Source organism: Apteryx mantelli, chromosome 7, assembly GCF_036417845.1.
Source record: "Apteryx mantelli isolate bAptMan1 chromosome 7, bAptMan1.hap1, whole genome shotgun sequence".
Classification (NCBI taxonomy): Eukaryota; Metazoa; Chordata; class Aves; order Apterygiformes; family Apterygidae; genus Apteryx; species Apteryx mantelli.
This window is the reverse complement of record NC_089984.1, coordinates 29182782-29207929: the sequence shown is the minus strand read 5'-3', so window position 1 is coordinate 29207929 and position 25148 is coordinate 29182782. Positions and strand designations below refer to the sequence as shown.

Genomic DNA, 25148 nt, shown 5'->3' with positions numbered 1-25148 from the left:
TTGGGTTTGCATCATTTGTTTTCTAAACAGATGCCAGGATCAAACCAACTGAACATTCTTCTTCAACTATCCTAACCTGACTTCTTCCAAATGCATCACAGAAAAAGCTCTCCCTGACATACGTAAGCTCAGATCACACTGAGTTAAGAGCTCTTGCATGAAAAGCATCGCAGCTTCAATCCAGGTCTCACAACAGACCAGGGGATCCTCCTGCCTCCATCTTAAAACTCTGTTTCACTCAGTTGAAGGATTTCTGGATGAGGATGAGGGACCAGGCTATCCCTCAAATGGACAATGTACAGAGACAAGACCACAAATTTCTGGTTCAGCTAGACAACCAACTTCCTAATGAGTGATTGGGACAGGAGTGATCAGCAGTCCCAGGACAGTGACCAACTTCTTTATGCTGAGACTTCTGCTATGACATTAACTGCCTAGCCCTATTACTTACTAGTGTAGCATCACTGAGTCCTGCTCCTGAAAACATCAACATACCAAATTATGACAGACCTTTTTTAGACTCAAGCAGTCCTGGAGTATTATTCCTCTGAGCACTACCGAGAGTGGAAAGCTCAGCAAGAACTGGATGATGTGGGGAATTGCCATCAGCTGCAGATACTAAGTTTACATCACGTTAATATTCGCCTCTGCAAAAAGTGTGTCATATGCTCAAGTGTCTGCAAAGAAGGCTGAGATGAGGCATTACAGTAGCTTTCTTTTTATTCTTCTGAGAAGGGGAGGTTAGCCCAGCAACAGACTTAAGTTTCCTTTCTATGCCTAAAAAGTGACTTGTAGGTGGTACTGTAATTAAATAAGTCCATCACTTAAAATAGAAAAGCGCATCCTTATAGCTGAGGTGAGAACTAAGTCTGTAGTGAGATGCTTCCATCAAATAGTTGATATTCAGGTGCATTAGCTACTCGGTAGAAAATTTCCAGCAAAGAAAGTACTTACAAAGCAGTCTGGATGCAGAAAACAAAATATGTAAAGGAAATCAAAGTTTCAGCATGACTACCTTGGCTCCTTCACAAATCTATACTTTTGCTTCCTTCAGCTGGAATTTTCCTCCTGTCTTGCTGCTTCAAGATACTAAACAAAAAGAGCACTTACTGCAAACAAAATGAGGCCTAAAAAAGTCTACAGTATAACTCATGACTACTTAAAGTGAGATGGACAAAAACTACAGATATGGTCATGCAAAGCTCCATCTAGATTCAGGTTCGGTGTTACATCCTGTCGCCATTACTACTTCATTGACAGACCTTAGGATGAGAACAACGACTAACATCTTGTGCAAGTTTGACAGATGTCTGACTCCAGCAAACTACCAGTATGATACAGTTGAGCAAAGGCAGGTATCTAGGTTTGGGGAGAGGTGTATGTGATTCCCAGTGTAGGAGACTAATGGAAAGGGAGACTTGGTCACTAGCTAACTGAACACAACCTTCCTTTAAACAACTCAGAAGGACCTTCCTTTAAACACTCAGAAGGAAAATTGCTGACAGAATGACAGAAGTCTGAGGGTAGGCTCTGTGTGACCTCCATATTCACATGATTGCTTTGTGCTGGGTTTGGAACATTAAATTTAACAGAAATAGGAGAAGGCAGCAAAGGACAACCCAATATCTAAGTGAAAAGATTGGCATCTTACTTGCAGGAAAAGTTACGGTTTGATATCTTGGATACTTGCTTCACAGATGTTACTGAAGAAATACAACCAGTAGGGAGTTGATAGCAGTTCCCAGAGAAACTAGTTCATGCAGTATTACCATGATATCATTACTTCCGGCTTGGCACTGTGCTAAACATGCTCACATGGCTCTGAGGCAACTTGGACCATGGGCAGAGCTGGCTCACTTCTGTCTGCAGAAGACCGTGCAGACCCTTTCAGAGTCAGTACAGCACCTGGCAGCTCAAAAAAAAATAGTTAGCTAGCCTTGTGATGCCAGCCATCCTCCCTGCTCCCAGATGCTAAGTCTCATTGCCAGAAAGATGTCCTTCCTCTGAGTCTCATTTAATTGCAAGCCATGTCTCAGAGATCTGATCAGTCCCATACTTATTGTCCTCCTTCCAGAGGTCATTCTAGAGTAACTTGTGCTTTCACGGAAGAGAAAAGCTTTCTAGTTTACGAGTACCACTGACGTAACTGTGACACAATGGTAACATTAATGTGAGTAGTGGTTGCTGGGCTGCATCAGCTTATTTTGGAAATCCTAGGTACTTTGAGACAATGAGCTAGCCTACTTCATCAGTTTCTCATCCAAGACTGGAATATACTTTCCCCTGTTAGCAACTCTTGCTCTGAAGCAGTTACTGATGGAGAACTTCCGTGGTTTGGGAAAAATGAAAGAAAAGTTCTTACAAACAGGTGCTCAGGTAAATGCAAAAACAAGGCTAAGAATTAATATCCTTGCACAGAGCTGCTCTCACGTCAGCTATGAGGTAGATGCTGCTGCTGAACCAGCACATGTGCTAACAATACTTAGCTTCCCAGGAGCTTATTTAGTGCCTTAACTAAGTCATAGGGAAATCCAGGAGCCCCTCTGACTAAAGCAGAGGAATTGACTCATAGCCCCTGGCACTTGGCCAATGCAGCACCTTCTTCCCCAATTCCATCTTTGGACATCCTCCTGCTTGCTCTCTTTGAATGACACCCATTAGCTCCTGAGCATTCCTGCTGCCTGCCTCAGACCTCCCATGAAGATAGGAAGAGTGACACACAGAGATGCCTCTTCCTGCTCTTAAAATATTTGCCTCTGAGCTCCCTGCTGTGGACAAGAAATTTTAAGCTATTGTCTTAACACCCAAGCACCAAGTGTTAGAGAGTCAAAAAAACAAAAACAACAACAACAAAACCCACCACACATCTTCCAGCTGAGCAGAGCTCTGCTCAGGTGCAGCACCTTTTGGCTCAGTGGCATTTACTCTTCTGCTCTGGGAGACTGCAAAGCACAATTTGCTCCCCACTTTGAAATCATGACAAATTGGGTCATCACTACTTTTGGGAAACAGCTGCAGCTCCAGCTAGAGCATCCAAAGCAGGAAGGCAGAAAACAATCAGTCTGTTACAGCAAGACACTACCAGCAAGGAGGGACACTGGCAATCTCCGAAGGCAGGAGGTTTCTCCAAAAGAAGCCCCAGATTGAGTATGGCTGCCCATTCCCTTTTGCACGAAAAGTTGACTCCAGGAAAGGTTAGTCACAGCCATATAACTGTCTATAACTAGCACAGCATGTTATAGCCTGTCTGCTTTTAAGAATCCCAAGCAGAGACAAGGTGACTGAGTATAAGAAAGCTTAGGCTGGAATTCAGGACTATTGTAACAAAGTACAGTGCTACAAATCCAGCTTTACAAAGAATGATAAAAGAGAAGTTTGCATGATATCTGTATGCATTATGCACCTGGCAGCAGCCGCTGCCTATTGTTCCCAAAATTTCACAAGGGATTTAATAAAACCCCCTCAATCTGAAGTTTTACAAAATGCAAATTGAATCGTGCATTCACACAAGCCAGCTGTTGACAGCTCCTCCTTTAATCACAGATGTGGAAAGTTGTAATTTAATCTTTATAAATACAGACTGTTTTGATCATGCCATTGCAATCCTCTGTGGAGCTCTCTGCCCTATACAGGTGCTTAGCAGTGACGGCAATCTATAACACTGCTTTGCACTTGCACTGCAGCCTTCCTCAGCAGATCACACAGTGCTTCTTGGACACTGCCTCATTCCCCAAGAGCTCCACTTTAGCAACCCTCTCACACAGGAGGACACAGGGCTCGAGATTTGCTCAAGGCAGCATCATGACAGCTAGGGAGGAAATCATGACCACAGCCTGCAGCCCCTTCCTCTAACTACCCACAGCCCTTTCTCCAATATAAACAGTAACAAATATAAAACTGATCTACTAGGCATCTGTTTTCTTTCTAGCAGGAACTGTTTTTTGAAATACACTCATCTGAATTACAGGATGAGCACTGGAACTAGAGCAACAGCTTGTCTCCACAGTATGGAACTGCTTATTACCAAGTTACACCTATGGCTCTTGCTCAGCACACACCCCGTTTTGATTCAGGTTAAGCTCATAACTCATATTCCCTAGTCTCGCCTCGGTAGCCCCAGCACAAAAAACTAACTAGCCCCAGAAGACTTTACCCTATTGCAATTAATAGTGAATAACAGCTCAGGAAGGCGGCTGTTCTAAAACAAGTCCCCAGCCCAGCGGTCACCTGGACTACAACAGTTTTCAGGCCTTTATCAGTCCCTGTGGTACTCTGCTTGTGAGAGCCACGCAAGTATACGAAAACAAGCCATGAGAACTGAAGGCAAGCCTTGCTTTGAAGTTTAATGGACTTACTCTGTTTCCAGTTTGTATCTTTGAGGCAGTCTGTAATCTGCCCACAAGGACAGCTCAGAAAAGTCTTAAGAAATGAGACATGCCTAAGCATTTACAATGTGCAAAGGGCAGAAAGACTGCTCTGCTCCAGGAAGAGTCAAGGTGATGCAGGGTCACACTGCCTATCAGAGAGGCACACAGCAGCTACAGCCACTAACTGTGGTGGGCAGGATGCTGGGACACATTTGTGCTGAGCCTGAAAGAGAACTGTAGGGTTTCTCACATTTCTTAGTTGAGATTTCTGGGACTGAATTAGGAATAGGGCTAGATCTCTCCAGCAGTAGGTGTTTTCAGAACAAAGCCCTTCTTTTGACCCTCTAAGGGCCTACTACGCATTGCCCCCCCACTCCAATGACACATACTTTAGTGTATTCTGCATATTCATAAAGGGCACTTCACAGCAAAGTCATTGCTCCAAAGCTCACCTCCAGCTTCAAGGCTCCTTGCAGCAAAGCTCATCAGTTCTTGAAGCCTCTTTCAGACCCATTCAGCCTGCCACACTGCATAAAGCAGTCCAAGGCATTAGTAAGCTGCAGGGATATTTCTCTAGTAAACCAAAACAGGAGGAAGATATTTAAAGCAGAGAACCCCCATCAGCTAGACAAACTAGCAGGATGTCTTCAGGAGAGAGCCCAACTATACAGACCCCTATAAATCAGGGATTCAAATCTCAACTAGTGCAGCTCAGCTCTTCCTGTTTAAAAAAATACTTTGTTTCAAGTCATGAATAGGTGTCTGTAACGAGACCATGAAACCCAACACTCCTGCCTTATTTGCAAAGATGTAAAGATTTAAAATTGGGGCTTTGCTTGGTGTCCACTTAATTGGAGTTTCACATACCTACTGCTGTGTGCAATATTGCATTAGCAAGCTTGATACTTTCTATCCCAAAGCCCACTGCATTTCAGAAGTGAAGTAGCATTACATCCAAACCATTTTAAATTATTCCTGGAGTCCTCACAACATGCTGTACTACTCAGCATTTTAAAAGCAACAGTCAATCACACACACGCCAACAGGCTTTTAACTCTTAACACCACTGCCAGCAGTGCTAAAAACAGACAAAGCATTCTGTAACTGCTAGTGGTTTTGCTGATAGTTACGGAAACCAGGACAAGTTGAATAAACCATAACAGCTGTGGTTCACATAATTAGAATACTTCAGGGCATCTAAAACCTATTGCACAGTTTTGTGACTTTCTGTGCAAGTCACTGGTGGAAGCTCCCTGAGCTGCCCTTTGGATTAGTTCCTACCAAAGCAAGACAGCCTTCTGAGATTGCCTCATCAAAACTGGACTGTAGCTACCTGAGTTCTAAAGATTTTACAGTGTGGAACAAGCCACATGGTACACACATTTGTCATAACTTCAAAAGTGTTACAGTTGTTCCATTCTTCCACCACAATCTGCTCTGGCTCCTAGCACTTTTTGTCTGCAGTTACCAGGCTAATACACACAGCACAGGTATTCACAAGTCTTTCACACTGAACCTGAGGTACCTAGTGTCTCTGCTGTGGCTGTGAAGAAAGACTTCTACCAGAAAAGCACATAAATGTTTCTGACTAGCAAGCATCACCAGTCCTACATGTCTGCCATCTCAAATACATTTTAAGACTCTTGTAGAGGAGATCATAGAGAGAATGAGGGCCAAGGAGAAAATGAGACCTTAGTGAGCAATTTCTCTATGCAATTCTCCAGCAAATTGGCACAAGACTTGCTTGGCATACAAGGCACTGCAGGACATTCCTGCTCTGAGGAGATTTCAAAGTATTGCATTCCCCTCACTTTAGCCTCTCTAGAATAGTTGTGCAACATCACTACCAGGCAGAGAGCTGCCTTCTTGCATGCAGCTCTTCTTTCACATCCGGAAGAAAAGGCAGATGTGAGACCCCATCCAGATCACTCATGCACTGTGTCATCAGCTCTTCCATCTGTCTGTATCTGCTCTTCCAGAGCAACTCCTGTATTTGTTTTCTCTTGCCACCTTGACCCCTGTTTTCTCTAATTGCTTCTGCTGTTGGGAGCTTCTCAAATCAAATAGCACAGAGAAAGTCTACTGCTCTTATGTATTAAGTATAAGGCAGTCCAGTTATCTGGAGAGCATAGACAAGCCTGGAAACTCATTTTACAGAAGGCTATTCTGCCTTTTGACTTGGGAAGGGACCCAAAAATCTTCTGAAGTCTTGGGAATGATCACTTGCATGGGAGAGCTAAAACTACATGACAGTTAACGGCCAACATTATCTCCTTGACAGTGCAGCATCTTTCAATTCCTGGCAGGACATGTGAGCAGGAGCCACAAGTCTTGCGAGGGAGAACGCCATATAAACACAAATTAACTCGGAAGCCAGATTTAACCAATTAGCAAATAAAAGGAAGCGGCCAATAAAATAATATCTTTGACTAAAAGATACATTCTCTGCTTTGTGGTGAAGGACCTACAGCAAGCTCAAAATAACTAAAAACTGGGAAGGATTATGAGTTTACTTTGGCAAATAGACTCTCTGCAGAGTAACACTGAGAAGGATCACATAGTGTTTATAGACCGAGAAGGCTCATAGTCCATAGTCAATACCCTGGCATTTGCTTGACCCCGGGGATCTCCCATTCACTTCCAGGATGCTTTTAAAATGGAGCACTTGCATACTGCTGCCATCTCATGAAGAATGCTTCATGGGAAAAAAAGTAGTGCTGGACCTACAGCATAACCAGGGCATGCTCCTTATTCAAGGGAGCATAGAAAGAAAGGCTTTCTCCCCAGTACTTCTGATCTGAACACTGGATAAATCACACAATAGTCAACAGAGCAGTACCACAAAGCCTTGTGAATATACCTGCCTAAAAAACTATCATTCCTGGAAATCTTTAGGACTGAAGATGTGCAATGGTAGCAGCTCATTAACAACCTTCCTCTACTTAAAACAGTCCCATGTTCACCATTGTCATGGGCCTATGAATCCCCTCAGCATGTAATAATGTTAACATTAATGCTTATACGTAAGAAAGGAGAAAATACTTAAATGACAGACTGAGAATAGTAACAAATGGACATTAGTGATTAACACGGTAATAAAGCTTTCAATAGGATTAGGAAAGAACAAGACAGAGCAAAACTTATCTCAGCCGGTTACTTAGTTACTTTTAAGGATACTAAAAATAAACACAAAAATAAAAATTAATCCAATACATGAGCAGAGTGCCAAAACAGTCACAGAACAGCACAGCAAATTTCACACAGGCTGAAGTAAGAGTTTGCAAACTAAGTAGGTTCAAGTGAAGCAGAAGAAACTTGGAGCAGTTGGAAAATCCCTCTTAGATAGGACTATGTCAAAGCCATGCCTGATTAATGGGGGATGCTCAGGTACCACAGAGGAGTATGAGCAGCCATATGAGAATCCAGCCACAGACTAGTTTTTGGGAAAGAATATTCCATTAAAAAAAAAAAAAAAAAAAGAGAGAGAGAGAGAGAGAGAGAACAGTTTGGTCCTCATTATTATAAAAACAAATCCTCCCAAAGAAAGAAGTACCAGTCTCCTGAAACTGCTGAAATAACAGCTCATAGGAGAGAATGACCGGTCCCAAGCGTAACATCTGTGTGTTGATACAAAAGTTCAATGATTACATTTTAAGTGTCAGCATAAAAAGCTTCAGTGCGGTACACTTCAGAAAACAGGACAGAAAAGGAAGGATGGATTTTATGTAGCAAACAACATGTGTGGAGAGAAGAGGGAAAGGGAATTAAGTGAGCATAGTGACCATGCATGCAGAGACAAAAGGGAGAGATGAAAGGGAAAAAAAGGACAGACAGACTACAGTGGCCAAAAGGCAAGCTTGACCCCCACATGCCGGATAACTAACAGAATGAGACAAACTCAGTTACTCCACTTGATCTCAGCCATCTACCGCTATCACCTACCTACCATGTGGGATGGCCACTGATGGAGGGGAAACTGTGGTCCAAACACAGACCTTGAGCTTACTGGCTAATTAGAGGTGGAAGCAAGTCCTCTCCATCACTCTTCTCCTTGTGCAGTAAATTGCAGAAAGTCAGCTAAACACCCTCACTGAGGCCACACAGTCTTTCACTACAGCAACATCTCCATCATTCCTCTACAGTTCACCAGGGCTTGCTATTGTTTTGCTGTGTTTGATGTCCTCCCTACATTGGGAGAAAGTATGAAGAAGAGAGGGGAAAAAAAGAGAAATCTAACTGTCTTTCAACTTCCTAATCATCTTCCTCAAAATGCTCCATGCATCAGCACTGATTTTATTATCTGCCTGCTGCTTGAGATTTTAAAGAATAGCACACAAGAAGAAAGGATTCAATCTGACCTCACTGAACTGCTGCTGGGGGATGAGTACTACACAGAGCTGACAGGAAAAAGCTCCTTTCCTTTCTCAGACTAACCTAAACACTATGCAAAAGTCTCCCCTTTCCAAGCTCCTATTTTAAATTGAACTATCAAAGGCTTTTCTTTGTCAGGGGCCCGGGTTGATGCAATCAGTATATCATCAATGAATGAGGATTTATAACACAAACCATTGCAGAGCATAACTGTGGGTACAGTGACTCTCAGAGGCAGAACAATACATAAAAATTGAGTAAATCAAACCAGTGTTCTTCCAGCTGGCTCTACCAAGAAGAGAATGAAAAGTGGTAGGAGCCACATTTCTTCTCTGCATTAGCAGAGCATTCAAACTGAGGCTTTGGGGTGTTACCCAAACACTTGATTACAGATCAAGTATAATAACACAGGGAAAGGTTAGTGGGAAGCAAGGGAGGGCATCAAGTAATGAGAGAAATGAACTACAGAGGAAGATGTGGTCAGGACTTTCTAACAGACAGAAGGTGAGTCCTATCCTTGAGCAAGCCAAGGTGACTTAGGTGTCTGTCCCATACGGTATACCCAATTTCTGTTCTGGAAGGTCCAGAGATGCTGACCTAGCTGTGTCTGGGAGGTTCCCCCCAACTTGCATGGCAGCTCAGTATTTTGTCCACCACAGGCTCCTGCAGAGTCATTCACCTTTCCAAGAGTGATTAACATACAACCTGAAGAGCGTATTTGGGGAAGCAGGTCATCTGTTCCCTTCCTGAGACCATGCACAGGAGCCTCTTTTCAAGAAGCCACATTTACACATTTATGCAATACAAGCAGGGCATGAAGGGGGAAACCAAGCCAAATTAAGGAAGAGAAACCTAATCCTATGACCCTCTTTATTAGAGCCTTCTCTTTTCAAAATCTGTCTGAAACAGCTGTTCAGGACACTGCATTCAATTACCCTAGAAAATTTCTGCCAGCCATTTGCCCAATATCACAGCAAATCAAGCTAGGTTTAACATTTCTCTGACAAGTAAGCTTACTGCCAAGAACTTCCTACCCCTGTCTAAACACTAGCATTCTCAGGGTCCCTAACCACACTTGCTGACAATGCTACATCTTCCCCCCACCCCCATCATCCTCACTGTTCCCTCTGCATTTGCTGGACCAAGATGCCTGCATGTGATGGTAAAACTGGCTAAGGCAAGCCTTCTTTCTCCTCTTCTCACCCACACCCGAGCAGGAGCAAGAGTCCCACCTTCATCCCTCAAACTTCTGCAACATCACCAGCCCCAATGAGCAAAAGGTGCTCTAATATGCTTATATTCCCAGATCGCATGGGGGGGGGAAAAAAAAAAGAAAAAAAAAAATACCACACATCTGGCTTACCTGATCCTCAGAGAGCTGTGATATGTGATTCACCGCAGCATAAGATTCTATCTTCGGGTTGAAGTGATTGATGATGGCTCTGAAACAAAGAAATTTTCACAGGTCTCAGGAACAGCTTATGGATGCAGCAGAAATTCCTCACCCACCTGAGCCAGTGCACATGGAGCCACAGTCCTCCAAGAAGTACTTCCTCCCTCTACGCATTATATTGCTTGCTCTGCCAAACGCAATCTCCCTGCTGAGAGGCCTGTGCTGATTCAGTCACATGCTCATTGGAAACTGCAAACACAGGCACTGCCCTAAGCGTGGGTGCACTTGTCACAGCAGATATGGGACTGGGCTCGTGGCTGTGCCGGAGGGAGTTACTGTCATGTTGGAAACAGGCTGCAAATTGCTCAGTGTTGTAGCAGAGACACAGTGAACCTGGAGATCCCAGCCAGATCCTACTCAAAAAGTGCATCTCTTGATTTCTTCTAAAACCAGTACTGCATGATACTTTGCCCTAGGTGACTTTGTTGCCTGCTGTATAGAAGCTGATGGTTTATTCATGTTGATCTCCAATCCGGTTTGAAATTTTGTAGTCAGCTCTTACCTGTGGTGATCGATCATTTCAGCCACTACTTTAACTTCTTCCATAATGGCTTTAGCCCTCAGCTTCATTTAGGTCATTAGAGATAACACATTAATTTACACTGTGTCCCAAACACAGCAGTAGGAACACTGATCAGCCCTACTTCTCTGCTGCATTTCTCTCACTGACTACACCAGCATACTTCCCATCCCTTCTAGCAGGATCGAGACACGTGTCTGGGAAATCCAAAATGCAAACTAAAATAAAAAATAAAATAAAATAAAATAAAATAAAATAAAAAAACTTCTGCTGGAATATTTCCTCAGCCTCTACTCTGCTTTTCAGGCGCAGTTGAGAAGACAAATGGCAAGACAGCAAAGTCTCCTCAGGCTAGATTTTGCTGCTGGCCTACTTGGGATGGTACTTATGAGATCCACTGCCGAGGCAAGGGCTCATGATGAGAAGAGCCCATTTCAGTGCTCGGCACAGAGATGTGCTCTGATGAATGCCTGGAGAATGCTTGCCTGACCAAATTACACCGCAGCAGCAGCCAGGGCTTTCTCTCTCATATTCATCATCATGAAAATTCACTCCAGCTCCTGTAGTTGCACTCTGATGGGTTCCTTCCTCCCGCACCTCTCACTGCCAGGAGGGCTTTCTGCTACTTCCTCAAGACCTCATCACAGCTAAGAGAAGTTAACTGAGTTCAGAAGTGATATTCAACAGTGCCAGTCAGAGTTGGTGGAAAGAGAACCCACCTGGAAGCATCCTTAATTCTTTAAATATGCAGGTAAACAAAGGGGAGGGGGGGTGCACACACAAGAAAGGGAGGAAAGAGTAAAAAACCCACAAGACCAGCCAGAATCTGCAGATTCATTGCAACATTTCCAGCTGCACTTTGTCAACATAACAGACCCAGTCCACACACAGGGGCAGTCACTCCAGTGGCTACTGCTGCTGCAGCAGTATGTACTTAGCCTGGGGGGGCTCTGCAGTCTTGCTTGCCTTGACAGTAACACAAATTCAGCAGGGCCCCCACCAGCCTTTCACACCCCTCCTCCCTCTGGCAAAGAGCGAGGCAGCAGGTAGAGACATGCCCAGACTCTTCCCATTTCAATTTGACAAGGGAAGCAGCTCCTGTGAGTCACCATCACACTCTTCATTACCCAGCCTCTCCTGCACTCTGGCTTTCAAGTTGTGTGTTTCATGCCTGACTGGAGTCATATTTACACTCCTACAGGACACACTACAAGCTATTGGAAAAAAAAAAAAAAAAAAGAAAAAATGGGAACACAGACTTACAACAACTTAACTTCTGGCTTGACAGAAGGTTTGGCAGCTCAGTGGGGTTCAGTGCACTCACATGCTTTCAACATTTACCAGGGAACAGATTTAGCATTCATTTGTATCCACTGCTGTGAAGCACTTCACATGGGCCGCCTGCTCAGAAGTCCCTGCTCAGATCTGAGCTAGTGGAGCGGCACCTGCAATCACAGCTGGGATTCACCCAGGGAAAGCAAACCAGCAACCAGCTGCCACTGCAGTAAGAAGCAAAAGACATTTAAGAGGAGAAGAATTTCACATCTCCTTCCTCATTCCCCTAAAGGCAAATGGATAACTCCTCAGTTACTAGAGGAGGAAGTTGAACAGTTCAGTTTGTTTTAAGAGAGCTCTTTCCACTATGAAGAATTCTTTCCCAACCTGATTTTCTGCAGAGCTGCTTTCCTGAAACTGCAGGCAGCCTGGCGGAGAGGGGCATGAAAAGCTTGGATTCAATCCTGGCTCTGCACAGCCAGGTTCTTACTGCCCAGCACACACTATCAAGGCCAGGTTCTGCACAAAGTACAGCTCATTTCCACACATCTGCGACAAGAAATTCCACCATCATCCAGCCTAAGCTGTTGAGCAGTAACAGAGCCTTTCTGCATAAACTACTCTGCTATGCCTTTGCTATTGCTCCATCTTTGGAAACCCATGCTGTCCCTGGGGCATACTTTTAGGCAACTGGCCTCCTGGGCTACTGAGTAACAGCTGGAATTTCACTTTGCAAAGCTGCCACTCCACAGGCAGCTGTTCCTAGAGACAACAGGGGACAGTAGCTTTTAAGCACAGCCTCCCCCTTATGGGCAATAGAACAGCAACTCTGCCATCATTAGTTCAGGACACCAGCATGCCACAGCTGAGCCTTGGCAATGTTTTATTTTTACACTGATTGCCTTTATTATTGGGATATCAGCCAGTGCACAGTACCTTTGGGGAGGAGGGAAGGAATTGTTAAAGCTCTTGCAAAAGATTTCTGATCTGCTGTGCTCCGAAATCTTCGTATCATAAAAAAATAAAATAAAAAAGAAACCCCTTGTGTTTGGTATTCATGAAGCACTGGCATCTTCTTTAGCATATTTGAACAGTAAAGAAATGGTAAAGTATGAACTGAAACATTGCAGTTCCCCAGCCAGCCTCTGATAGCGTGCACACTTACATATTTCCACACTGCACAGTGTCCTGGTGGGACTGGCTGCTATTTATCATACAAACTTCAGAGTATTCTTGGGATATAGTTCTCTAGGGAGCAGAAAACTCAGCAGCACTGGAGAGATGCCTCCTCTTTAACTACACTGTGTCCTCTGACAGATTTACAGTTCAGCAGCCAACTGGCAAGAGAGAAGGTTGTCCCTGGACAAGGGAAGGAAGCTTAACAGCAGAAGAAGGCTAAACAGTGGTCCGGGAATCAAAACAAGCAAACAAACCACTCATCTCCTAGGGGTTTGTCTTGTGGTTGATATTTAATGCTCCAAGGTAGACCATGAGTGATCTCCACATTCTTTATTCCTCGATCTCCCAGGGAGAACCATTTATACACTGGTAAATTTTCTGGGAACATGTCAGCGCTCCCGGAAAAGCAGACATTCACTCCTAACTTCCTCATGAAACTCTTCAGAGGGCAAACTGCCTAGGTGCCATGCTGCTAGAGGGCATGTAAAGATTCATATGAGCCTATATTTCCTTCAGAATGAGCAGCCTAAGACACTTGGCATTAAAATATTTATTTCTTTGGGGCAGAAGGGATCGATTGCAGGGAAAGTATAGAATGTTCCTTCTGATTTAGGAGCCTAAGCGCCAACAAATCATATATTTGTACTAGCAATATTAATCATGTTATTAGACCAATAAAAGCAGGTCCCACTGCAACTAGGTACAGAGTGGCAGGTAGTGCCTGTCCCAGGGAGTTAATGATCTCAATGCAACAGAAGTGAAGAAAATGCAAACAGTGTGGTGGCAACAGAAAACATAATGGTGCTGTGTTTTTACTGAGGGGCATGACGGAGACTTCAGTTAGAGATAAACTAAAGGTAGAAAACACAGAAAAAGAATACTGGTGGAAGGGGCACAGAGACAGAAAAAAGAGGGATAAAGGGGCAGACAGGACTGAGAAAGTGGAGGTGAAAAGACTGCAGGACAGAGATGATCAGAGCAACAGCAACGGATCACAAGGCAGTCTGTCCTCTGCAAACTGGAAAGCTCTGACTGGCAGAAGGTTCCTAACTTTGGCTGCTCTTGAAGCTGCTACAACTGGCCAGCCTCAGACTGGCTCCCACTAGTAGTTTCTCCCTCAAAAATTATATGGGCTGGAAGGTGAGAAGTGGGGAAATCACCATGTTGGTCCTATTTTTTCCAAAATGGGGACGGACATCCCCTGCCACAGCTCTCAGCAGGAGATAAGTTGAGAGAAGGTATATCTCCAGCCAAGCAGCATTCCCACTCCTCCCCATCTTCACTCCCAACAGGGTGTGCTTCTACAGTGGCTGCAATAACTCTCCAGCCAGTAGGAAACACTTTAGAAATTGTTTCCGTAACCTCATTCAGAACTGCCTGGTGCTGCCCCTTAACACACAGAAGCAATGAGTGCTGCCCTTTAGAGACACTCAGGATAAAAACATTAAAAACCAGTTTCTGTAGATGCAGACTCTGCTGGCAGGAAAGGGCTCCTGTGAAAACAGATATGGCATGCACGGAGAGAAACAATCTAATTGATTCCTCAGTTTGATCTGCTACTAGTTGCAACAACACACGTGAGAAGTGAAGCGCACCAGCAACACCAAGCTACTGGTCTTTAACTCCAAGCATCTTCTACTCCATGGGTACTCACTCCGTGGTGGCAAAAAGCACAGCCCTGCCTGTCTTAACCACACAAGAAGCTGGTCTGGTCCAGTGTGAAGGGAAAGCAAAATCACTATGCTCAGGCAGGCAGCACTTCCTCAGCATGTTTGCTTTGACCTCCAAACTCTCCCCATCAAACTATTGTAGATGAGCTGTCTAATATCCACTCCTGCTTGATGGCAGGTACATTCCTGGAGTCCCATAAGACAACACTGTCCTCTTGGCCTGAGCAAAATTAAGCACTCTGGAAGTGCTGAAAGTAGGCTAAGGGAAGAACAGAAAGGTTGCAAAGCTTATTACAGAGATGGGAATGCTGAGCTATCATTCACTCTAGGAACCTGGTCTTTGCACCTACTGTGCAGATCCAAAACAGTGTCTGGCGCAAAGCATTCTTATGCATACTCAAACATTTCTAGCACAGTAAAAGCTGCACCACAAGCTCGTTTCTTTCCCTGGAAAAGAAACAAAACTCCTCCCAAAGCTTTAGGTTGGTATTTACCCCTTCACAGGCAGTCAGGGTAACTTTATGTCCACTACACACGTTCATTTTCTCAGTTGAACACTCACGTCAGCACAGCACCCTGGGCAGCAATGACTGCATCTCTACATGCACTGAGTAAAGAACACTTGGCAAAGGAAGCCAGTTCACTTTACCTCTGCAATAAACTGTTTCTGAGATGGACAAATACCTCCAGTAGGCACTAAGCTCGCAGTGCCACAATGAGGGCTGGGAATGGGTAGAAGCAGGAAAGGGGACAGCTGTCTTTTATCACACTCTACTTTATAAAGCTGCCTTATTACAAAAGGGAGACTTGGAACGTACTGCTCATTGTTCAGGAACAGGAACCAAGAAAACCACCAGTTTGTTTCTGATTTGTCAACTCCAAATCAGGCAGTTCCATCTTCCCCTCACATGCCTCAGTTTCCTCCTTTATAAAATAGGAATAACAACAAACACCTTCACAAAGTTTTTTAAACCAACAAGGTGAAAAGGGTTCTGAAGGTTTTATTGCTATGTTACACACTGCTCAAGCTCAAGGCAGCAAGTAAGTTGCACCTAATACAGAGACCAACACAAACACAAACCACCTATCCACCTCCCCCCATTCATCTGGTCACAACCATGGTTGCTGGAGACCTGTGCAAAATTCCCAGCCACAAGCCTTCCTCCCTGCAGCAAGCTGCCTCTCAGCAAGCTCACAAGTTGCTTTTTGGAGCAAAGATCCTGTCAGCATTGCTCTTACACACCCCCAGCACTCATGAGGGCAATAAAACCCCCATCTGTTCAGTGCCTGCAACAATTAGATTGAGTTACGCTGTACGTACAGCCCCACCTGGCAGGAGGTGAGAGGGTTTCGATTATTTTAACACATGTCCAGGAGGCATTGCTATAAAGCACACATACCGTTCATACCTAAGCTGCGTGCATCAATTAAATCCAAGTAAACCCCCTGGAATGGTGCACTAAATTCTTCCGTCTACTGCGGTTTGGCTCCAATCTGTTAAATTTCTTCTGCTCCTACACTTTAATGAGTACTGACATTAAGCTGGAAGTCCACAACTCACAGGGGGAGGCATCTTCCAGACACAATAATAAACTGCAGCGGAGAACTGAAGACAAAAGGATATTTTAGTCAAAAGCACTTGCTTTACAGCTTACAAGAAATGTCTGAGTCAGCACTGTTGTAATTTCATAGAAGCAATAAGCCTGTTACACCTGCTCAGTTCTGCCACATTGAAACCTATTGATTGTGAAGACGGGCACCACAGTACAGGGAGATACGTGGTATATTTACTTAATGAGGATGGGACAAAAGAGTGCACATGTGCCGACTGAGCTTCCAGCAGTTTTCCATGTCACTCTGCCCAGCCCCACTCTGCCAGGGGAAGATGCAGAGGATGCGCTTTCTGACCCAACACACAGCTCTCCACAGCGCATCTTTCCACTTCACTGTTTGCTGGGTACTAACCCGGTATCTTCACGGCTTGCAGGACAAGCTGATTTTCTTTTACTACAGTTCATGTCCATAGCTTTAAGCCAAGCAAACCAAATACCTCCATTCTCGCACCTAAACCACTTCTGTTTGGCTTCTTGCCTAAGGAAGTCCTCACAGATGAGCAGTTAACTCCTTCAGGATAGTTGCACTACCTCACTGGGGAGGTACTACGGCATGATGAAACTCGGGGAATTTATCAGCTTGCATATTTTCCATGCAGCCAATCCACTGCTGGAATTGTTCCTGCAAGACCCTCCCAGACACACTCCAAAGCTCAGGTGTAGCCTAGACGCATTTGTGTTCCCTTTTCCCAATAAGTAGGCATCTTAAATTCTTAACTACACTTAATCATTGCTGCTACCAGATTAAACGGTATGAATGACAAAATGGAAAATATTGTCCACACATTGGGAGTGAAAATTTCAGTCAAAGCATAGGGCACTAACCTGATCGGTGTTCCCGCTTTCCTGATGATCTGTCATTGACTGTTCTTCTACAACAAAGCTATGACTTAATGAGGAATAAATTTCTTGCCTCAATCATATAATTTATAAGAGAGATGACCAAAATAAAAGCCTTAAAAGCAAAAGACCCTCCATTACACCTCAATTCCAGAGATGAACAGTTAAAAATAAAAAAAAATTCATTATCTGTTCAACTCTAACTACAGACAGGATTGGTGCTGTTTGACAGAATACAAAAACATCACAAATATAAAGCCTGTCCTCCAGTCTTGGGTGCTGGGTACTGAAGCACACAGCTCAGTTCTGGCATGTACAAGATGTGAGAGCTGACCGTGCCAGGGTGGATTCATAGACCAGTGCACGGGATGTCTAACCGCTAACAGCAATGTCTAATCTTCCATAGTTGTTTTACCAGGTTTGACACTTCAACCAACTTCTAAAACAAACTACTGTCCTAGGGCCCTGTCTACCTTAATATCTGCACAGACCCGTAACATACAATATTAATACGGAAGCATCTTTTTCCAGAGTCTAACCAACCTTTTGTGCTGCACATGTTTCAAAGTCCTCTTACCTCAGATATTTTAATTTGTCTGGACAAAATTCTTCAGATGTACCAAACAAGCAGAAAATACAGTCCATGGACCTAACAGGCCATGATTCTTCCGATACCTAAGCAGCCTTCAGTGCAAACAGCATGATACTTTCAGCACTAGCAGTCAAGTGTTTTAGAGCAATGAAATGTGTCAAAAATACTGCCTGAACACCAAATAGAGTCCTTCAGCTACAATTACCCTTAACTCTCTCAAGTACAAGCCAGCCTGTTCTCAAAGACAAAGAATCAGGTAAAAAGAAACAGCTAGTTTGGGGTGGTGGTGGTGGGAACACAAAACAAAACACAAAACCAAGAAAACACCAAAGAGTATTTGCCAGTGGTTCCCCAGAAAGGTTTCCAGAGCCACCTTCTCTGGTTAGACCATAAGTAATGAACTTTTAGCAAATATTTATTCTCAGCAGCCTCTGTAAGTGGGTCAGCATCTACCCATTGCTTTGTAATTGGCATTACAGCCTTACAGCCAAGCCTCCTGAAACAAAAGGCATTGCAAAACCTCAAACAGGATCAAAACCTGAAGTATTTTAAATTATTTTTTACGTCTATTAATACCTTAATTAGTCATTTCATCACAGAATGCTTAACTTTAAGGAAAGCAGAGTGTTTAGCTTATTGGATGCTGCATTTAGTGCAGTATACCATATGGACTGCACACACCAGCTTCCAAACACGCAAAGCAAAGAATGAAATTTTAAAAGTTTAAAAGGGCCCAGTGGGATGGAATATAAAGTTGTCTGAGACAGGCAGTCAGTACGGCTGCTAGTCTAATTAACTGAGTGAATACTTGCCATCAACCACATATCATCTCCAGAGAGTGGAAATGAATCGTATTACCCCATTCTGTCAGGTGCGGGCCTGCAGATACTGCACGGGGCCCCGAGCACCCTGCTTGCAGACCGCAGCAGCAAGACAGAAACCTCTCGTTAGGTCACACAACACAGCCCTATTCTACTGCTTCACCGTAAAAACTGTGCCTGTCACAAAGTCCCAGAGGGAAAGGAAGGCACTGAAGCATCTGTGTTTGTCTGGATTGAGTGAATAAAAGGTTAGAACGACACAATCTAGTCATAAAATAGCTAGGACATCAAATCACATTAAGAGAGAGGGGGAAAGGAACATTGCCTAAGCAAGAATCAACTACAGTCAAACCTACTTCGCAAGGGAAATGAAGCTGAGTCCCACAATGAAATTTAATTAACTTAATAATTACGCAGAGTGTCAGCTATGGCTGTATCTGCACAGCCACGTAAATCTAAGAGGGGTTCACAATCTTAACCTTTCAGACACTACTTGCTACCACACAGACCAAAATCTGTTATTTACAGAGCAGTATTCTGAAAATACAAGACGCTGCAAACCTTGCAGTATTTTCTCAGACAGGTGCAAATAGAAATCACATTTGCTGAGAAACGTCTGATGGATCCGACTAAGCAATGCCTTGCCTGGACGAAATTCAGAACCAGGATTAGAACATGGACCCTGATGACAAACCCACAGAGTGAATACAAAGTCCTCAATAAAGACATCATCGCACATCACTCAGGACAGGGGGAAGTTGATTTTCAGTGCCAAGGAAAGCTGTAGAGCCAAATAAAGTTAAATGAATATTACTCTTTTGTTATGATATTTATTTTACGTCTGAAAAGCCTGGAGGATCTATAATCAATTAGGATTCTGGTTTCCTGAGACAAGGGGTCTGGCTTATGGACCAGTGGAGAGTTTCATCTCATCACAGATATGTAACTCCTTTGCTGTATTTCACATGCATCCAGCTTCTTTCTATTTAGTTCCCCTAACTAGATCTGCTTCCCTGAAAGACAAGTTCCCTCCATCCTGATCTCTGTTGATCTCATAAATTTACTCTCAATATCTAAGAGGTGATGATCAGAAGCAAGTGATTTACTGCAGTTGAACAAGTTATCAGCTGAGTTACTGCCCACAGATGGACATTAAATCCATTCTGACCGCAAAGTAAAATGCAGTGCCTTAAGCTTAGCCTGGTCACACACTCATGGTTCACTTGGCAACAGTGAGGACAAAGAGAGAGAAGATGGGCAATTCATCACAGCCCAGCCGACAAGGGGAGCTTGTTAAGTCACCTGCCTACACCAAGGGTTTCCAGAATCACTTCGATCGTTCTTTTCCTCTATCGCACATCCTTATGCTGCCCCCAACTTCAATCAGATGTTGACAAAAACATTCGGCTGAACTAGCAGCTGAAGGACAAAGCTAGCATGCTTTGGCAGCAGACTTTCCCACGCTACATAATGGATGAGAAAATTATTTTCAAGTATTCACGCTCTCCTCTCACGCACCATCATACCCAAGATATATAGCTATACACATACACACACCTGCGCTCACTTCTCCCTAAGGAGTTTTGGTTTTGTATTTGATACCTATATTTATTTTTTCTGCTCTGCTACCGAAGGCAAAGCCAGGGAAGTGCATTTTCTATTTAGAAAGTGAAGTGTTTGACATGGTTCTCCAATTCAAGAAACAATGGAGCACCAAATGTTTTAAGGTTAATTGCTGACTTTTTCCTTTTTCCTACCATGCAAGTCAAAGAAAAAGCCCCTCTCCTACGGTGTTATGTTACTGATGTACAGTACTGCAAAGCACTTTTACTCTTTAAAAGTTTTAAAGTGTTCTTAAAGGCTCTTAAGAAAATGTAATGTAAAAAAAAAAGTCACATTGTTTTTAATTACAGTTACATACGATATAAAAGAGGTGGCACAGACAACCTGCAAACAGTAATGACTCCTGGACTTCTCTGTAAAAACAGAGCTAAAGTTTTGCTTTTGAATTTTCTTTATAGTAGAACTCTACTTAGGTTATGTCCATGTTAGATACAGAACCGATCTAATACACAACTGCATACTGGAGAGGTGCATCAGTTCTTACAGGGCAGTGGCATGAGATAGTTCAAGCTAGTTGCAACTTTGTGAAGCTTGAGCTGCGAAATTCTTAAACTGACATCTCCAAGTAAACCTTCCAGAGCTTGGGCTAACCTCTGAGATACGCAATCTCAAATGTATTCATCTCCCCCCACACACACCCCTTTATTTTTTATTTTTTAAAGGCAGAGCATCCATGTGTTCAGTTGTAGCTGACAAGGCTTGTAGACACTCAGCAGATGGGCGAGATGACACAATTTCTGAAGTTCAGCACCAAAACTGAAGACACAATAAAAAAATGTTATCCCGAATCAAAGGAAAATATAGGAAAAAAGCAAAATTGATGTAAAAAGCCAAGCATTCTCTTCCTACCTATAAAATTATGAAGGCCAAAAAGGGAAGCCATGGCACTTGGCTGCAGTTACTTTGATAGGCTCATTTCAATTCAGAATTGCTCTAACACACACCAGAACATCCTGAGCATTAAAAGGCTGTTGAAATCTTGAACTGACATTTTACATTTGCACTGGCAAAAATACAGCAGTGATTACTCGTATTAAGATAGTTAAATTTGCCCTCAATTCCTTTTAGCTCCTCCATTAAGAGCAAAAGCAACATTTCTCTCCTAGTCCATTTATTTAGCAAGTTGAGTCCTGTTCTTCCTGCTCCACCTCACCATGCTGGCGTCTTCGTGCAAGGTGCCAGGACCTTTCTCCTTGTGCAGCTTATAAACCAGCCTTAGCAATATCATCTTAGCGTTAAAAAAACCATTCGCAATAACAGTGCTGCTCTCCACTAAGAAGGGAAAGCTGCTCAATGCAAGCTATGGGGAAATATGGAAGAGCAGGAATATCTTACAGAAAAGGCGTTCAGCACACGTGCAGGTCACTATTACGAGTTAAAGACTGCCAATAATTACCGTACATTTCTTTGAAAGACACTGCAGTTTCCCCCATACTTAAAGTCCTGTTACACAGCTTTTATTATCTTGACTAGCAGACATTCTGAGCATGTGCATAGTTGTTTATTATGGACAGGCACACGCTCAGAAAGACAATTTAATCCAGGTCAAACACTCCTCTAACCTAATACAGCATTTATTGCCAGGTAAGGTACTATAAAAATCTAGCTCTGAAAATACTAGTCAAAGTTGCAGCAGAAAACCCGTTATTGCAACATAATACAATCAGGCTGCCTCCTGCTCTTCGACCAAAACCCGTTTTCCCATCACCCAGACTTTATTTGCCCAAATCAATATTTTGCTGACTATTTTTAAAAAACATTAGCCACCAGCTCTCCAGTGCTATGTAAAGGAAGGAAGTTACCTTGCACGACAAAATTTCCTTGTCAGCAGCAAGATCCCTAGAGGAATTAAACCATCCATGTCATTAGAGAACTTTGATTATTATTTTAAATACCAGATCAGATGATTACAGAACCCATTCAATATCAAAGGGATTAATTGCTGCTTTAACAGCCAACATGTGCCAGCTGAGTATCACAGCAAAAGTGATATGGGCTATGATATTTGATGCTAATGAGCAATGACACTTATCGGTTTGAAAGAGCCAAGGCTTGGCAACAAAACTTACTATACAAAAAAAGAGACTGCAGAAACCTCTGGAAAAGAAAAAAAAAACACCCAAAAAGCAATAAAGACACCTGAATTCTTTCTAAAGGGCAGATCTATATTTGGTTTTACAGACAAGCCCACACTAGGCTATTCAACAAGAAAAACGATCAAAATTAGAACCAAGTAGAAGATGGAAATCCCTTTTTTAAGAAGTATTTCAAATTTTTTAAATCTGGTTTTGTTTCAAATTCTAAATAAATCTTTAATCTGTGAAAATTCTGTACTCCTCCTTAATTTGGATTACCAAAAACTTAATTCGGCCAAAATTCAAATTTTCTGTCCAACTTTGATGTAAAAGACTTTTTTAGGAAAACTGTGACAACTTAATTTTTCATATTGAAAGCACCCAACTGTTAGAAAAAAAAAAACTTTGAGTCAAGGATATTTCAAAACAAGATTTGACAAATATTGCAAAGTGTTTTGATTTCAGAGCTTTCCGCTGGAAAATGTTTACATCCAAGTTTTTTCCAAGGTATGTTTAAAGTAAACCCACTGCCTCCTGAGCAAAGTATTTCCTCGCACAGTGCATCTATACGCAGCACACCCATTAAGCCCTCAGGACTAAGAGTTCACCTCTCCTTTCTAGCAGGATTCTTCTTGCCACGTAGCAGGAAGGTCAGCTCAAGATCCATGGACTTGTACTCCTCAGAGGCTGCATCTCTGCTCACAGGGGAGAGGTACAACTGTCCCATACAAAAAGTCACTGCAAGATAAACGTGGCCATAGGCTCCCGGCAGAAGACCAAAGACCAAGAAGACAAGTTTTGGGTCCTGTTATCCTAGGCTGTCATGCCTGCTCGTTGCTCAGCACAGTGGCCGTTCTGCTTTACTGTGAGCCAATACGCTGGCCCTGACCTTTACTTTCCGCAGTCCTCAAAGAGCCTGAAAAATTAATATTCAGGCAACTTCTAAGGCTTTGTTCTGCATAACGATGAGCGGGAAGAGGCAGCGGAGAAACAAGGAGCCTCTGGCCCCAACACAAACAGCACAGGAGAGCAGGAGTAAACAGAGCGCTCAACCTCCCGCATAGCAATGGCCGACCTGAAAGTATCAACAAACCTTAGGGACCTACAGCGTCAAAACACCTCTGCCGTTATTTAACGCAATGGATTGAGAGGCAGCATGGCAAGAACAAAGACAGACCTGTAGCCTGTACAGCCCCTCTTTAGTTACATATGCAGGGCAGCAACAAAACCTCAAAAGCAGGCTAAGCTGGGCTTTTTAGACCCTCCTTCAATCCAGGTGTTCATGACCCAGTAACAGAGCCACATTAAGTACTGATTGCCTTCCCAGTTTCATTTTAAAGGATTTTAACGCACCATCAATCATACCATCGCTTTTAAGTGGTTTTAGCCATTTCATGGGAACCCAAAATCAGATAGTTAACTATTATGGGTCACGTTGTCTCCCAGCTCTAGCAGGAGTTATGATTCAGCACAGTCCGACCTACTGAGGCAGTTTTGCGCACCAAGAACACACACACACACACACACACCAGCCCACCATGGAATTCTTCAACTGAGTATTAATTCTGCGAACCGGCAGAAAAAGATTGTAATGAAACAGCTTGTTTACTTTTCCTGATTGTGGGCATCATTAAGATTCAGTTCCTGCCCTACCTTTACACGTGGAGTGCTGTTACAGTAAATGCTGCCGTGTTCAAACTGCAGAGCGCAGGCAAGCATGGAGACAGGCCTCTTAGGAGTGCCAGGCTGCCAGACGCGAAGCTGATAAGTAGGACTTCACATGTCAAAGGATGTCCTGACATCTTAACCTACAGACTCAAACACCCTCAAGATCACAGCGGTTAAGAACATCAGCACTACAATAACACTTATTTGTACTGCATGCACTTTTGAAAAAAGCTAGAGACTTTGCTGAAATAATCAGCATTTTTAGCCCTTCTGTAGGTATGAGGCCATCTCCCAGCACGGATTTACTGCTCCTGTCCATTAATTCCACAACTACACATGAAAGGCTGAGCAACTCTCATTCAAGAAAAACTTATTTTTTAAGCAATAACAAAAAATAGACTCTCTGAGGCTTTTGCACTTTAGCTTTCCTTTGCCATTACGACTTATTATAAACCTCTTACAATGAGCAAAATCCCTGCTCCCACAGCAAGACTGACATGTATGGCTGAAAACAGAAGTGACAAATGCAACATTTTGACCAGCAGGCCTGGCTAGGGAGCAGTTTCTCCACCCTTCCTTACAGCACAACTCCTCCGTCCTGGCCCACACCCACTGAGCATGGCCATCACTATGATTACCAACTGCAGAAAAAAAACAGAAGTTTGCAGCCCATTGACCTCTTGTTGGATCTCCTGTCTGGCCTGTGTGCTCTTAAGAGCAACAACTCCTCAAAATTATACCCAGGCCAGTCCTTTTGTTTAATTGCTGCACCGATAAACTTCAGTAGGTCGAAGGCTGCCTTAGAAGAGGAGAATTTTCTCCATGCAGAAATTGAAGCCTCAAGCGTAGGAATTGATACTGAATTTGTTGGATTTTAAATGCAAAATGAGACCTTTGACCCAGCCTTTAGTTGATTCATGCAGCTTCAGGTCACAAGATCAGTTGAACTTCTGTATATCAGAAACTGTTGTGTTTTATCACTTTATCTCTGCACAAAGTAGTTGCATGCTAGTAGCTAGCTAGAGCATCTTTCACAGAAGTATCCTGTTCAGATATGAAGACTTGAAAGGAAAAAAAAAAA

At 43.3% G+C, this 25148-nt stretch overlaps 1 protein-coding gene across 6 annotated transcripts in view; it reads right to left on the bottom strand.

The window, feature by feature from the left end:
* ARMH3 (armadillo like helical domain containing 3) overlaps positions 1-25148 on the bottom strand; it is a 138893-nt gene that overhangs the window by 25862 nt on the left and 87883 nt on the right. For all 6 annotated transcript variants that reach the window (XM_067300145.1, XM_067300151.1, XM_067300150.1 and 3 more), the window contains one exon: positions 10102-10180. In XM_067300145.1, the coding sequence (XP_067156246.1) occupies positions 10102-10180 (79 nt within the window). The remainder of the gene's footprint in view (positions 1-10101; positions 10181-25148) is intronic.